The sequence below is a fragment of the Telmatherina bonti genome, assembly GCF_933228915.1.
Source record: "Telmatherina bonti genome assembly, chromosome: 5".
Taxonomy (NCBI): domain Eukaryota; kingdom Metazoa; phylum Chordata; class Actinopteri; order Atheriniformes; family Telmatherinidae; genus Telmatherina; species Telmatherina bonti.
The window spans coordinates 22,921,595-22,939,094 of NC_136623.1; the positions used below are offsets into that span (position 1 = coordinate 22,921,595).

The 17,500-nt window shown below is 37.3% G+C and overlaps 2 protein-coding genes across 3 annotated transcripts in view; one reads left to right on the forward strand and one right to left on the reverse strand.

Annotated features, from left to right (window-relative positions):
• The window catches only part of jazf1b (JAZF zinc finger 1b), a 14,158-nt gene extending 12,472 nt beyond the window's left edge, over positions 1 to 1,686 (reverse strand). Inside the window, exon 1 of the mRNA XM_079240557.1 lies at positions 1,561 to 1,686. Coding sequence (XP_079096683.1) covers positions 1,561 to 1,675 — 115 coding nt within the window. The 5' untranslated portion in view covers positions 1,676 to 1,686. The remainder of the gene's footprint in view (positions 1 to 1,560) is intronic.
• Positions 1,687 to 6,233: 4,547 nt separating this feature from the next.
• Positions 6,234 to 17,500, forward strand: part of creb5b (cAMP responsive element binding protein 5b) — a gene marked incomplete at its 5' end in the record, with an annotated part of 39,698 nt that continues 28,431 nt past the window's right edge. The window contains 5 exons of one of the 2 annotated variants that reach the window (XM_079240359.1): positions 6,234 to 6,263; positions 11,630 to 11,707; positions 11,975 to 12,068; positions 14,080 to 14,201; positions 15,714 to 15,871. In XM_079240359.1, the coding sequence (XP_079096485.1) occupies positions 6,234 to 6,263; positions 11,630 to 11,707; positions 11,975 to 12,068; positions 14,080 to 14,201; positions 15,714 to 15,871 (482 nt within the window). Of the gene's footprint in view, positions 6,264 to 11,629; positions 11,708 to 11,974; positions 12,116 to 14,079; positions 14,202 to 15,713; positions 15,872 to 17,500 lie in introns of those variants that run through there. The other variant, XM_079240360.1, reaches the window with a different exon arrangement.

Here is a 17,500-nt window from a genome sequence, read left to right on the forward strand (position 1 = left end):
AAAATCTAAATAGCAGACAGAAGTGCTAAAATGTTAATTAGCTCCATCTCACGCCTGCTCCGGTTTCTCACACCCAAAAGTGCTACATGGTCCATACACTGGTTACATCCCACCTTGATGACTTTATTTTCCTTGGTTTTTGTCGTTGAGACAGGACCCCGGCCCCCAATCCCTATACACTACAACTGGTCCAAATTTCTGCTGTGCCATTTGGACAATCTTCACCTTCAGTTATATCAGTGATTCAGCATCTTCAGTGGCTTCTAATTCTGCATAATTTCTAAATTCTTACTTCTCACCTACAAGGCCATCAACAGTCTCACCCCATTCTATCTCACTGAGCTCTTTCACACTAATGGCTATACATAGAGGTCCTCCTCCATCTGACTCACCCTCCCACCTCCTTGCTTGTCCACTATGGGACAAAGAGCTTCCAGCTGGTTTGCCTCTGCCTTTGGAAGTCTGCTACAAAATATAAAACAGTCAGATTCCTTCACATTCCATCTAAAAACTTATCTTGCTGGACAGGCATATTTATTTCAATTCTGTTATTGGAATGACATCACTGTTGCATTACATTGTTATTTTACTATATTTTACAGAATCATTATGTTTACTTCTATTTTTTTTTAACTAATCCTATTGTAATTTTTGTAGTTATTTGTTATAGAGGTCTTTCAAACATAGTAGCCATGGGCCATGACATGTATATCTACAATAAAGTATTTGATTCATGCATTCATTAAAAAAAAAAAAAAAATATATATATATATATATATACACATATATATATATATACATGTATATATATATATGTGTGTGTGTGTGTGTGTGTGTGTATGTATGTTGCAATTACAAAGATTTACATATTTGAGTGAAAAAAGGGGATTAGCTTAACCATGTTTTATATGACCAGTATTGTGTTAGTTTTGTGTTATTCTACAGAAAAGAAAAAAAGGAACAACTTTGAAATAAGCTTTGATTAGTTGTAAAGTTAGTTTCACATCATCAATGATTAAATTAAACACCCAACCTTAAAAAATAGGGGGTGTTTACAAAGGCACTCAGTCAAAACAGATCAAAGAATAAAGCTTCGTGCATTAAATATTAAATGCAGCTTCATATATAGCACGTTGCCTTGTGATTGATTGTGCCCTCATTTCCAAGTTATACTCACCACAACTGAACCATGCTGACTGACAGTTAGCAACAACCTGGCAACTAATTAATGTCGCCTTTGCGGCTTCAGCAGATTGCAAGTTTACTCGCAACGCTGCCATTTCTGTGCACGGGCCCTACGCTGTTAAAATGTTGCACGAGCAACTCGCCGGAATTTCATAAACAATTTCCCTGTTAGTTGTTTTTCTGCAGATGAAAAAGTAATGCAACTCTTCACCAGATACTAACAGGAACGCGTGGTACATCAACAGACGCCACACCTAGCAACCGGGTTGTCAGGACGCAGGAAGTAACTTGCTAGCTGGCTAAGCCACGTCTGTTAGCTGCAACCCTCGGCCATGGTAGACAGGCAGACAAGCCAGGCTGCTTATGAGACCTTACCGATGTGGTTACCCTCGATGTGCACAATAAGGTCGGACAAAGAGTCAAAGTGAAGTCCGCAGCCAGCGAACCTGCAAGCATTAGAAAAGAAGGAAGCAGCTGCGATGCCCGTCATGGTCGTTACTGCATCAGCAATGAGGGCAGGCGGCAGAGGAGGGCAGACAGCGGTGGGAACAGCTGGAGCAGCGCGAGCGGTGCGGTCTGCGGCGACTCCTCGGAGGTGTGTCGAAGCTACCGGAGAACAAGACCGGAAGTGAGGCGGTTAGACTTTCGGTACACAAGCACAAACTCTTTTACATAAACGGCAAATGAAGACAGATTTTGTATACAGTGGTTTCATATAAATAAATGAGCTGTCTAAAAATAGTAATAATTCACAATATGTAACAATATAGTTCTATTTACGCGATAGTATGTTAGGCTATACAAACCACATGTCTTAATAAGGCTGTCACTTGTAGTGACTTCTAGAATATTGTGATAAATTAATAAATTTAATAAAACACAATAAAATGTGCAAAATTGTGCTGTAGATTCTCTGATGAAATGGGCTACCTAATATATATATAAAAAAAGAACCATAATCTGTTATCTTTGTGATAAAGGAAAATACAACTCTATATAACTGTCATGGTGGTCTTAAGAGGTCTGAAGTAATAAAGTTCTGTAAAATTCTTGTTTTTTTTCCCACACTGTTATTCTTCATATTTGCTTCTTTGTCACTCTGGAGTCGCCACTCATGAAGTGCTTGATAAGGTGTTCGCCAATTTAGAAAACACTAAAATGTGATCTAATTTGTCCTATCTCAAACCGACTCCGAACATATAAAATGTATGCCTAACTTTAAATTTATAGATTAACTCTTGAATGTAATGCTATAGTTGTGACACGAACGACAATGCATGTAAAGTGACTCAGAGGCATTTTATGACCACAGTGTGGCAGTGTTGGTCAGCAGATAATGTAAGTCACTTTCAGTGATTTCCAGATCACCTGTAAACCTTATGTATTTAGCTACCGCAAAATACACAGTGTTAATACATACTTAAACAAATTATTTGCATGTTATAGTTACATGATAATGAAAGGTTATTTATAAATAGTTTTAGTGTTTAATCAATTGTGCCTGGCATAAATTTACAGATTGTAAACAGTACAGCATGTGATGGGCTGGCAACTTGTTCAGGTTGTACACCACCTCAGGCCCAGTCACTCCCATTGACTCTGAAGTGGGTAAGATCAGAATAAAAAATATGGATGGATGTAAACAACAGAGTTGTGTGTGAAAACTTATATTAGTAGTCAAAGCAGCCTAACAGGCTGACATTTTATTTTAGCAGATCTAAGTAGGTGATACAGTCCGTTCAAAGACAAAATATCTACAGTGTACATGTTAGAAAAAATGTTTCTAATTTTCATATATTTGAATGTAAATTAATGAATAATCTCTTCTTAAAGATGGAGATCTACCATAAATTGACCAATTCCTGTTTTCAGACCAGGTACCTATCTCAGTGACAGTTTAAACAAAGTGGGCTTTTTTCCCAGCAATGCATGAAGACATTGATATATTACTTTGAATTCATGACATCACACACAGCTTCTTGCTTGAGGACGCTGATGGTTTTTCTTAAAATGCTGACATTGCCTGTCTCGAGTTATTTATTGACCATTTTACTTGATGGGAATAGCTTCAGCTAATCATTACTCTCCAATTTGTTACAGCCCATAAATGTGGATGAGGTAACAGATGTGTCTTAGATTTACTGAATAGGTTGTTTTAACCTCAAAGTGGAAACATACGAAGGCAAAGTCACGTTTAAAAGTTGCTGGTAAGCGACAAAAACCACTGTGCTTTGTGTGAGCTAACCACCAAGTCTGAGCAAACCAGTAAGATAATTTTCTCACTACCTCAAATAACAGTCTAGAAAGGAATATGAATCCTTTGGATTTTTCAACTTCACATGCAGCAGTGATTTATTTCGATTTACTGAGTTAAAATTTTATGGGAATAACTCCCCAGTGAATTTATTCAACCTCAAATCATCATTGTGTCATTCAATGAATAAGTATTTTGCCATTAAACAGAAAGTTCTGTGGGCAAGCATAAAGTATAAAGGAATGAATAAGCAAACACTGTTCCATAAATAATCCAATTATTATTGAAATACACAGCAAGTCAGTCATACATTTTTCACCACATTTTAATACTATCCAATAAAATATTTTCAAGTTTACTTTGCCTTTGTTTATTTGAAATGCTTTTAATAATCCAGTTTTAGTTCAATTCAGATGCCACAGGACTTACAGCGCACCAAAGACTAATCCACATTGTTACAAATGAAACATCCCAGACTGCAACATTCACCTGCCACCCAGTGTAAGTATGACAAGCATGAATGTTGCAATACTTCTGAGGTTATCTACTGATAAACTCCCAGTGTTCATATTTTCTTGAATAAGAGTCTCTTTTCCACCAGAAGGCTTGGCAGTGTTACTTGTCTCTAGAGTCTCCAAAGTTTCAAACCTTTAGTCAGTTGACCACTAAATTTATAAAGAATGTAGGTAATACAAATGCTGCACGGTAGAATTGTAAATCTAAACAAATGCTTGTATTAATGTTTAATTCCAGTCTCCTCATAATCTTGTGCAGGAGTTTTCTAACTGTAGGACTGCTTTGCACTACAATAAGCAACTTTATAAAGAGCTACAACATTGAGAGTGTAGAGTCTGAAAAACTGCTAAAGATTAAGGAGACAAATGAAATTGTAATGTTTTTATATAGACTTCAGGATAACAGTGAATAATATACGCTAATACTATACTATACTATATCTCACTACACAAAACACAGTGTTCTTTTATCTATGTTGTGCTTTTGCACACTAATCTGAATGCATTTTAAGTCTTTGTATGAATACATCCATTTTTTTTAAGCAGAGATGGCATAAAGTAACATGCAGTTGTGTTTCAGACTCCTCCTATTATCTTTATGGCATGATGAGCAGCATTTGTAACATTTGTTATGCAAGTTTATTTTTTTAATTTATTTTTTTTTACTTTTTAACTGTAAATTAAATAAATTGAAAACCTGCAGACACATTCTTTATGCCTTTATGCCTGTCCACTTGCTGCAGCACAGCAGATCATCATTACTGATTCCTTTCTCCCCAAGGTGATCTTACCCAAAAGCATAGCACAAAAGCATAATCATAAAAGGTTTACTATAATATAGCTGAAATCTGCTTTAGTGTGGGTCACTGACCCAAACTGTATCGGCTCTTTGCAACCTTAATAGTCTGCTCTTCTGGAAGCATAATGTTTGGATTGGTTGGGAAATATATTGGCAATAAAGAGACAAAAGGATGTCATAAACGTTGATTAAAGCTCTGGTTAAAAGACAGAGGTGGAGAGGCTCTGAGTTATGAGAGTTTTTCAGACTGGGTTATTGTTTCAGTGACAGAGCTCTTAGTGTGTCTGGTGGAGTGGTCGCAGGCAAGTGGTAAACATTTCTCAATGTGTGAGGCGTCATTAATCCCTGGAGTCAAGGATGGCCTCACTACCACCAGTGTCTGTGGCTCAAGACAGCACAGCCAGCTGGCACCAACAGGTCACACAGAGCGCCAACACAAAAACGCTGCAGTCCATAGCTGTTTATGTATTCTAATGTGCTGTGCTTAACGCACACATTTCAGAGCAGGCATTATCAGGCATTATGTCTTTGTGCATTCACTTCACTTTGCAAGTCAAGCTGATTATGATGCGTATGCAGCTGACCAGGTTATGAATCATTTGTGAAAGATCTGAGACATTGTAAAGAAAACAAACTTTTCCCACCGTTTCTGTGGAGTCTAATGGTAATATGCCACTTTTGTAAATATTTAAGTTGTTACCAAGGCTTGTTTGCAATTTGGGAAAAGTAAGAAAAAACAAAGAGCTTATATGTTCTGAAATTTTCAGGCTTCCACTGTATTTTTTGAAGATGTGCTTTGAAATATACTATTAACATGCATGATGAACACTTTGAGGAATGTGAATTTTGCTCTTGAGAGTCTCTGACACTTCACTTGTGTGCTCACGTGTCGTATTTCTAAACCTTTTCGTAATCATTTTCGTATTTTACAATAAAAAACACAAGTCACATTTCTGGTCAGCAGCTAAGAGCCAATAAAGTTTCTCTTTCGTCAGAAGATATCATTTGGATCCTTTTTGGAGTATTTGGTCAAACTGATTAAAATATTTCCACTTTTGTGCCTAAAGTTTAATGAAACTTTAATGATTATTATTCCAAGGGATAAATCATGTGACAGACCTCTCAGGGCTTATAAAGTTAACTAAAGCCATTCTGCTTATGAAACACTTCAGGGCTGTCAGTAAGGATGCACTGGTCAGCAATGGTCATCCAGCTTTGTGTCACCACACCCACTTCAGGACCAGCGGTGTCCGTCCATGCTTCTGGGCGTGCACACGCAAACTCCGCCCCCGCTCGCGCCGCCTACAAGCAGACCGCAATGATTTAGAAGTTCAGGAATCCCACGTGACGTCACCCAGGGGTGACGTTATGCTTCTCTAAATAGATCGTATTGTAATCTTTTCTCAGTCCAACGTGGTTTCTTCTGAGAGACTGCTTCACGTTTTCTGTACTTGTTTGGTAAGTTGAAAGCCTTGACACCATGCAGAGGACCGTGCACGAGCCTCTGCAGGTTTGTTGTCTTTGTTTAAAGCGATTTTCCTGACTTTTTCTCCTTCTTTTTCTCCATGCAACAGCTTGTTGTGTCGTTCGCCTCAGCAGTCTTTGTGGAACATTTTTTTTTCTCCCCAATCTTGTTCACAGCTAATTTGAGCATGCAGCTAGAAGGAATGGGACAGTCGCATGTGAGTTTTGTTTGAGTATAACAACATGGTCATCTTACTCGCTCTGTGCTCGTGTTGGCCTATCTGTTGAGTGTTGTTGAAGTTGGACGCGCAGTCAAGTGCGGCTGCAGCTCGGTCTGTCAAGTAGCAGCGGAGACAACTCTGCAGGAATTCATCCCGTTAACCACGGACTAGGTTGATGCAGAGGACGATTTACGCTGCGCTTCATCTCGGTTTGACATGTCTTCCAAGTTTTCTTTCCGCACTAACCCTCCGAAAAGCTGGATCTCCGCATCACTGTCACGCCTGTCCCATCTTGGGATAAGCGGAGCCGGCGTCCGTCCCGGACTCTGCGTGCTGCGGTTCACCAATGATCGTCTGGAAAATGATAGACCACTGGTTCTGCTGTCATGCTAGTTAAATAAAAAAGAACTGATGCTTCTGTTTCCATGAAATTTACGTCCCCGTTTTCTTTTTCATAGCAACATTACGTCATTCTGCAGGCAACTCGATGGGCCTGTTTGATTAACTGCTGAGATGTTGAGGGTTACTTTCAGTAAGCTCGTGCTGACGAGGCGCGCTTTGCGGCTGCATGGCTTCAAACGAGAAACATGCTTTATTTATTCGATTACTTTTCGCCGCTGTCATTATGTTTGTGGGACAGCTCTGGCCACTTTTCCACCTCTCTTATTTTGCAGGCTTTCAGAAACATAAACTGAGACAGATTTGTTTTGAAAAGCCATCTAATAAACCTAATATGACTTGTGCCTTAGTAAAGTAGGAATTTGTATAAAACAAATAAAGAAATATAATGTTTTCATGCACCAATTTTTATTTTTTTTATTTTTTTTTGCTGCCAATGGTGAAATCAGTCTTTGTTTTTGTTGTTGTTGTTGTCTTTTGATGGTCAAGCGAGTTAAGGCAGCAAAATACACAAAAAGTTATTAATAATAACATATCTACTTGTTATTTCTAGCAGAATCTTGCAAGGATTAAGTAAATATTACAGAAAGAAATTAAATAGTAATTCATAAAACCACATTTAACATTCACATAATTACTAAACAGGACAGGTAGGTCATTGTTTTGATTCTACATTAAACTTACTTGATAACTTGTGACCTTGGTTCAGATTTCTTTTCATATTTTACACAAGCTTGATTGCAGTGTGGTGACTGATTGCAGCTGTGAAATGTGAGCTGTGTGGAGTTTATTTGTTGACGGTTGTTTCATGTACCCAAGGTTCCTTTGGTAATGATTGTGCTGATGTAAGAATAGAGTAAAATGACAAATCTTAGCACCAGTTGCACAGGTCAGCCTCAGAAGTCTTGTTTCACATGAGTCTTTTTCAATTCTGGACTTCTTAAAACTTTTTAGAGTAATTTTAGAGATGATAGTGCCATAATGTTCTGAGTTTGTTCTGAGTTTACATCCTGCAGTAAAGAATATGAATAGAAAACTACTGAGGTATACATTGGTAGACATTTTGCCATACATTCGACTCAATAACAGAAGTTCAGGGTAGACATTGTCTTAGAGGGTCATGTTCGCTGCCTCAGGGATTGCCAAAATTCTGCCTTGAACTTTTGCTGCCAAAAGCCAAGGTTATGTGAAGTTGGAGATTTGATTTGCTCTGCATATTTGTGCTCACTTTAACCCCATGTGCCTTTGCACCTCAGCCCGCTTTTTCCTCACCATATTGTTTAAATTCAAATGCGTGGTCTACCTGGAGAATTCCTCCCCTGTTCCTCTTGAAATCGAATGCTGGACCCTAATCCTTCCACTCGCTCACATCAGGATATAGTTAATGTAAAGTGTAACCAAATTTCCTCAACTAAACTAAAACATCTATATTAAATGTGAGCCAACCACCCTTTCCTTGGAAAGGGCGTTGAGAACTGATCATTTGAAGTGTGAATGCTATTGGATAATTCACAGAGGCATTTACAGAATTAATGGGTGAGAGTTTTATGCGTCATATGGTTTGAATTTGCTTGTAAATGTGCTGAAACAATCAAATTCTATTTTAGAAATGATAACTAGATGGTGAACATATACTTTTTGCCACAGTAGTAATGGTCAGGGAAAGCATTTTCTCTTATTTTTATTAACGCACTCGTGATGTAATTTGTGTGATTTATTATAAAATCATGGTGTATTCTGGTGTATATTCTGAACAAGATTATGAGAGGTGAAAACAGTGGAAACCAAATGTTTGTAAACATCTGAAAGTTAAACATTTGGGATATAAAATGTGCTATAAAATGTTGATTCAGCACATGTTTGCAGGCACTGGTCAGACAAGCTGTCATCCTGTGTTTAGTTTGGGTTGAGGGTTAGGATCAGCCGTGTTGGTCATGTTTGTTGTGTCAAAGGAGACCAGGTAAGTTTTTAGGGGCCTTAGAAGAGACTGAGTGAACTGGTGACAGAAAGAGAGACCAGGGCTCCTTGCTCACTGACAGAAAGACCCTGTCCAGACCCTGTTCTGCAAGCTTGGTTGTGAAGTACAGCTTGTTAGGAAAACACCACTGCTTAACATAACACAATATTAGAATGTTTTGACTGTGCTTGAGGAAAAAAATCTGTAGCCACAAAAGAAGAGTCCCATGTATGTAGTGTATAAGGGTATTCATGCTCTGACTTGGATTACCAATGTGCCGCAATCACCTGTTGACGAGGAACTAAGCTAAAAGAAAGTGTATCCAATTAGTGTGTAATTAATTAGAATAATATGGTGCTGTTTAATTAAAATCTTTCCTATGAGACCACATGATGAAAAACATTACAAGTGTAAAATGTAGATGAAATTATAGTGTCCTATTAGACATTTAATATTTGGCTTTAGTCAGATCAAGGCTGTATTAGGTAAATAAACTTTACTGTTGTTGACTTAATTTAAATGTCTTAATTTATGTTTTATTTTCAAGCATCAGAGCATTAGAGAAATTATCAAGTCTACAAACCTATTAGTACAACTCAAATGATCAATGTTTTATAGTGCAAAACAAACTTTTAATAATGTTAATTATCCTTTAAGTCCACATGTGTTTGTATTTTTTGCCTTCTAACCCCACAACGGTTAACAATGGATTTTCAGTGAGCATGTCCAAAAGATCTACCTACCTGCCATAACCGAGAAATGGTTAAAGCTGAAATTATATGTTTTTCTAAGTCAGGATTATTAATAATACTCACTCAACATCTGGTACAATATTTGTCAGGATGCGATGCAAATCTGTAGACTTCGTATGTGACACAATCATACTGGATAATCCTACCATCTTAAAAATCTGATATATGGCTTCAACTAAATATAGTGCAGGGATGGGTAGAGAAGAAGTAATCAAACAGTATATTTTTTTAATCAAATATTTTGGTGTATAAGGAAAATATTTAACTTGTAGATGATAGAACTAAACATGCATATTTCTTTAATGTTGTCTAAATACATTTATTTGAATTGATTAGATCAAATAAACAAATGCTGAATTAAAATACTGAAATATATTCAAATCAGGGAATCATGCAGTATAAAAATTAAGAAAAAAAGTTGCCAAGTTTTGGTATTTTACACACAAAGGATGTTAAATTTTCATGCTGTGTAAGTGCTGCCCATGAATAGTTACAGGTATCTCTGGGAACTCACCAAAAGAAAAGAATTCAACATGAAATTAAAAAAAAAACAACAACTAAAGTAGATTGATTAGGCTGAAACAGTGATGTACTTTGATTTAAAACTTAATGGCTAAGATATAAAAATGTGAATGAAGCTTGGTGAATACATCAAATGGGATTGCACATCAGAGCCTCTAAATTAGTTCTGTTTTTTTTATATAGATGAGCTGTTAAATCCCTGTGCTATGGATGTTTTATTCTTTCTAATGAATGAAAATGACATTATAGAATTAAAGAATTTAATGTTGAATGCATGTTGTGCAGGATTTAGTTTTAAAAGTAAATCAAAGGGCAGAATAATTGGTTTTCTGTTGCCTTTTGAAGCTCAAGTGGGCTCAAAATAATTTGCACTTAATATAGCTCCTTTATTTTAATTTTTATTATTTTAATTTGACATATACTTTTTTGATAGCAAACAGCAAGAAGGCTTCCCTCTTTGACGGTCCTGTGTTTATACTTGTGAATGTTAAACTACTGCAGATCTGAGGTTTTTAGGATATGATGCAACACTGTTTTGTTAGTACTCTCATCAGTTTTTAATTAAAAAAACAAAACAAAATATTTATCATTTTTAAAGTTGTTCATTTTAGAGCAAATAAATTTAGCTGTGATTGAATGAAGATGCTTTGTGACCACTGTTTTCCTAATTGCTCTCAAAAATGCATACCCACTAAATTCATTTATTGAGTTTCATGTTGAAATGATCGCTATGAAGTTGAAACCTCAATGGATAGAGTAATTAGAATTACTCTATCGATGGATAGAGTAATTTGAGTGAACATACATTTAAGTGACTGTCATTTAAAATGTATTCTGGTATTAGGGTCAAGTTAGTGACAATGACTGTTCATGTGACTACCATAGCCTCACTTTATTTTGACAGCCGCCCCCCCAAAGAAAACAAAACCTAAGAAAGAATCCGATACTTTTAAATGTAATTTATCTTCCTTGCAATAAGTTTCCACTAAATTTAAACTGAAAACCACTATAGTTGTTCCTACATAGAGTATGTGCATCATAAATATTTTGTTTGAATTTAGCCTATACTTGTAGGTTTTGTAAAGCAGTGCTGTAATTAATTGTTTTTGTTTTTATGTTATTATTGAGGAGATATTGAATATTCTTATATAGTTACAGCTATAAGATGGTTTTTTAGTACATATATTGTTTATCCAGTTATTGAGTCCTGTGTTTCAACAACCTTAACTCTTTATTTCATTGTAGTGGGTTTCAGCTCATGAGTGCCAGACCTGGTACAGGTGCCGTGAAAATTTGGCAATTTCTTATGAGAAATGGCGGGGGGGCTTGGGTTTGAGTGGGTCATATGTTTTGGTATGTGAAGGCTTGTTTATAATTTTGTTTTAATATTGATATTTACTTTTAATTTTTGTTTTGCTCTTTGCATGATAAGTGATATATAAAACTATTTTGATTGATTAACAAAGGCAGTATATTTTTCCTCTTTGGATGTGGCTGAGACTCAAGTCATTCAGTTTCCTTTCATGTTTCTGTCCTTTTCTTCCTTATATATATTTTGCAGTTTTATGAGACGTGGGCAAGAGTGATGAACTCAGACCAGGAAAGGCCGTTCGTTTGCAACGCTCCTGGCTGTTCTCAGGTGATTATTTTAAAACAAAAGGAACCATATTAATAAATCAATTGCACACATACAAATAGTTTATGTCCAGATGTCTGTCTGAAAGGCAGATTAGATAATTCTTGAGGTTTAAAAAATATCATTAAAAAATATTAACAAGAATTCCAATTTAGGGGGACTTTTCTAAAAGGAGAATTCCTTCGAATGTTATTTTCTTTTGAGTTACTAGAAAAAACATATCTTTGCCCTTACAAATCTTGTACAAATTTTCCTTTTAATTCTGACCAGCGATTCCCCACGGAGGACCATCTCATGATACATCGACACAAACATGAGATGACACTTAAGTTCCCCTCCATAAAGAATGACAACATGCTATCAGGTGAGTCATTTCTGCATCAGTGCAGACATATTTGCTACTACATTGAGGTTGCTTTGTTTGCAGATGTGTGCCAAGGTGACTCATGCAGACACACTTGTCTGTCATCAGAAACCTTTATGGCAATTCCTATACAAGCTGTTTACGGTAATGTAAATTATATGACATGTAAGTTTAGAGCTCATTTTCACGAGTATATACCACTTGTGCACACTTAAGCAGGATACAGATGTGCTGACAAGTAACCACAAATTAGGATATAATGCTAAATTTCTATTCCTTATGTCCAAGGCGATTTGTGTTTCATCTTTATTTTGAGATGATAGTAGTCTACAGTTTACAGAGGGAAAAGAGAGTAGGACATTTATCTGGAGCCAAATGTCAACCCAAGGACAATCCATAAATATAGATTGCCATTCCTAGAAGAGTCCCCGTCACATTCACCATGGTGAAGACTCTAGAGTGAACCATAGCAGCCAAACTAGATTGTGTCCTCTTTATTATTTACAGAGTGGACAGTGGGATCAGATTTTCTAGGCCGGTGTCTTTATCACCTCGTGTCTGAGTTACAACTCTGACTCAGATAGTAAACTCAGAAAAAAATAGTCGCATCAAATAGTTGATCAGTGACTTACAGTTCAGCCTTTTTTTGACATGATTGCATGTCAAATTTTTTTTCAATTTTCGTACTGTAATTGATGCCCTGAAATTCAAATCTTGTTTTGATTTCTTTTCATTGATTCATATCAAGAATGAATCATTCACAATATATATATATATATATATTTTTAAATGCATGAGATATATTCTGAGCTTCTTACATTTAAAAAGTCTTTTTAGAGTGAGACTATATATTTGATCATGCTGAAAGTTTGAGCCCGTCTTCTGTCTTCCCTAAATGGATAAACAGACCATGAAGTATGCTTTTAGCCTTAGAAACAGCCATGATCCTAAAATCACCTTCAACTGTCTGAAAGCTGATATGTGTGCACCCCCCACTATGGCAAGTTGAATACCGCGGCTTGACTGAGCTCAACAATGAGACCCCCACTCAGTAGGTGGGAGCTGTACTTTGTCAGCTAAAATGGGCCCGTCAAGGGAGTATCTCCCCCTTACTAACTAAATGGAAGTAATGGTTTCTCAAAAATCTAATGTGTGACAATAATGTATCTTTTGTCTTACTTCAGGCAGATCTCCATTAGCTTGAACAAATTGTTTGCAATTTGATGTAATGGGGGTCCAAATAGATAAATAGGCCAAATAACTCTTATTAGCTCATAAGGCTTATAAGATTTATTAGCATGATATGATACTAATAAACAGAAAATAACTTTCAAATGAGCTATATCATACACATATATTTACAAGTATGAAGAGTGCTGCATAGTTGATAAAAAAAAAGTATCATTTTTGCAATATCCACTTTAAAAATATCAAGATCACACAGAAAAACCCAGTATTACAAAAATGTATTTGAAATAAAAGAAACAGCAGGTGTTATAACAAAGGCTGAGTTGCAATCAGAGGATGTTCTGATTATGGCATATTTTAAAACCAACTATGTGCAGTAATGCAATATAATGCTTGTAGCAAATCAGAGATTAGGACAATATATTAAAGGATTTGCTTATATATGGCAAATCATCACTGACTGTGAAGCCCTTGTTGAAATGATGTATGTGCTGCACTGTTGTACCTGGACTTGCATTGTGCTCTTTATTTGTTTTGTTTTTTTTATCATGTCACTGGCAATATATGTTTCAGCTGTGACCTGCAATACAAAATACATGTTCTTTTGATGTTGCTGTAAGTTATGATAAAGAGAAAGGCTATTTGAAAAAAATTAAGATCAAGCCTAAATAGTGTGTGACAGGATCCACATTTTGCATGCTGCTCTGTCCCTCACAACTTTGCTGTGAAGACTTTTAATCTACAGGCAGCCTGCCAAAAAAAACCCCATCAATAATAGATGATTTCAGATATGAACTTTGACCAACTTTTCATTGTTTTCCAGATCAGACGCCTACACCTACACGTTTCTTGAAGAACTGTGAAGAAGTGGGACTGTTTAATGAGCTGGACTGCTCCATCGAGCAGGAGTTTTGCAAAGCCCAAGAAGAGGAGGACAGTAAACAGGTAGTACTGAACAGAGAACAAAGCCTCAGGCTGAAAACACCCAAATAAACCCAAAGCCACAGCCCTCTACAAGGGTTAGGCGGTTATGAGCAGTTATCTTGTGTGATCATCAGTCACAAAAAGCTGCCCACAGACTATGAGCTGATAGATCACTCTAAATATATAAAAACACATGGCCCTCTTCTAACCGCATTCTGCTTACTTCTCAAAAGCCAACAACCGCAACGTTTACATGCCTTCAGTATTTCTGACATTTTTGTCAAGTTTGCCAAGGTGTTGCACATGTACTTTTTTTTTGTGCCCCACAAGCCACACTCCGCTATACCCATTTATCTTGTCAAGAGAGACAAATGGGGTTTGCAGATTAAGATTTGTGACCAACCAAGAAGAGAACAGAGATCATGTTCTTCACCTGTAACTTCAAACAGCTCTCCAACCATCTTTCAGAGAAGGAGTCACGTTTCTTCCCAGAAATAACAGCAGACTCCTAAGACATCTTTTTGGCAGCAATAGCAAGACCAGACAGACTGGCCAGACACTCTTGCATGAGAGCAGATTCCTAAAGATTTGACATTTTTCAAAGGATGTTATCATTTATGCATTATAGATCGGCCGTGAGGCACCCTCACCTGGAACATGGGCGCTAGTCAAATCACCACAAGGCAAACTGCTTATCTAATGTCTGGAGATATGTGTAGTGCATTTTGTAACTAAGCTGTTGTCTGGGAGGTTGGGCTTGGATTGCGTCTGAACTCAGGTCAGCCATGTCTAGTCTGCCCAGCCTGTGTGGTTTATGATGGGAGTCTGCTAAGTCAGCAGGAGGCGAGTCAGAGCAAGACGCTGTGGAGATGTAACACACAGAAAGCAGAGATAAAAAGCCAAAGTGTTGAAACTAATGGAAAGTGGCAAATGGCTAGTATGGTCAGTATAAATGAAAAGGGGTCACATTTTCATTGATTGCACAACACTAGGTGTTAGAAGGAAAGTGATGGATGGTGCGTTTCTAAAATTTGTGACTGCATTGTTTTTTTGCTCTAACATACCGTGTTGATGTTCTATGGTTGTAGTTCATTGCAAATGAGCGTAGCTCATTATTAATTTTATTCCAGTGCATTAGTGTTGATCATGGAAACTGAGTGTTCTCTTCAATTTCATTGCAATTGATTTAGCGATATGTGATTTATTATTCAATATGTTCATGCAGCCAAAATTTTCAGTCGACAATATACTGTATTCCTCCATGTTGTACAGTCATAATTCATGAAAGAGCTAAAAAGAAATTTTCCAGAGAAGCTGGTCTTCATTTGACTCACAATGTATCCCAGGAGCAACAATGAAAAGCTTATGGATGATATTTTTACATAATTCTTTCTTACACATTCAAGCTGGGAGTAGAAACAAAGACTGACCAGTTGTGGTGAAAATTTAACTTCCAGAAGGGAATCAGTCACTCTCAATTGATTCTTACGCTAATGTACTCAGCTTGCTCTTCTACTCTGTTCCTCTTTACAGAACATCTCACTGCATGGCCAAACAGGCCAAGGCCAGCACCAGCAGTCCCACTCACGGATGGCCAATCATGATACCAGCATAGTGATCCAGCAGGCCCTGCCCTCTCCTCAATCCAGCTCTGTCATCACTCAGGCTCCATCCACAAATAGACAGATAGGGTGAGTGAGCCACATGACCCAAAAATCCAGCAAGAACAGCATATACAAATTAAGTTTCACTCATCCTATCATGTAAAAAAATAAATATAACATACTGTGCCCTTTTTGTCTAATTTTTCCCATATATCTGAATTTTTATTCACTCACTTTGGGGAAGATGCCCTGGTAAGAATTGCTGACAGATTAAAAATGATCTAGCAAGTGCCTGATTGTATCTTCTCTCCTCAAGTGTGCCTCTGTAACGGTTACAGCCTTAGGCTCAGCCTGGTTACTTTGTATTTATGCCAGCTGTCATCCTTCTACACTCTCTGAGGTAATGTCAGTATTTAGTTACATTACATTACAGCATATAGAAGTGTATGCAGGGCTGGCAATTCATGTTTTGCTGTTCACTCAGTATTGTCCCACAACAGAGCATGCCAGAGAGGGTCCCAGAGGACTAGATGAGCTCATTGTTGAAGCCTCAGTCATGACTGCTTTTACAATGGTTTAGCATTTCATGCTCTAAAATAGGTCTTTTCAGTCTATGGGAATGTTAGGTGCTTTGGAGAACTTTTCTTTGCAAAAAACAAAAATATACTGACATTTACATTTGAGGTGTGCTACTTCATCTCTTCTTTTTGCAATGAAGTATTTTTTCATAGAGTTTGAGTTTAATACATTACAGCCGTACTCTGACCACATGGACATATGCACATGCTGTATGCTGAGATTGTGTGTGGTACTGAGTTTATGAACTCTGTCAACTGCCAGGGGCCCATCTCCTTCTCGAGTATATCTTTCTCTCCACTATGTTTTTGTTTGCATATCATTATCAAAATCATTAACACGCATAAACATACTTTTGCCCTTAAGATGATACACAAATGATCTAATTCATTCCTTATGTCTTAACCGCAACTACCTTCAAGCATGAGCCAGTGCTTTGTCACTGTAAACCAGGCCTTTGGCAGGATAGTTAAACATCAAGATGGCTCAGTGTTAGGCCAGCCCCTGCATCAAATTTGTCCTGTGTAGATATACAGCTTGAGGAGCTGGTGAATATTGGATGGGAGGCCCATCACTAAGCCTGACTGACACCTCGTCAGGCTCTTTGTCGAGCACAGGGGTGGAATTTCATCCCTGTGGAGGAGCAGCAATCACTGCCAGTAACAGAGACTTAGCTAGGCCTGCTTCACCTGACTTTACCTGTCATTACACACTGTTACACACTCTGTTGCACAGACTCACTGCTTCATCACACAACCTTGATGATCACAAAGCCTTAGCATATATGTTGAGATATTATGGTGTTACCATAATATCTAAACAGTGGTTGTTAACACCACTTGTAAATTTAAATAGTTTATGTTGTTGCTTTTTCAAGCATATATTGCATCATATCCCATGATTCATCCCCACTTATTTGTCAGATTGAAAAATTCTCAACAGCAGATTGACGCGCTGAACCTGAAAGAGTTTAACTTGTTTATGAGGATGGTGGAATCTTGACACATGAACAGAGGGAATAATTTCACACAAAAGAAAGCTGAGGTGGAAATGTTCGCATCAGCAGGAAAATGGATTGAGGAAACCCCTCTGCTGAAAAGCAGTGCTTCCACAGGAAGCCATTAGGGCTGACAGAAGCCT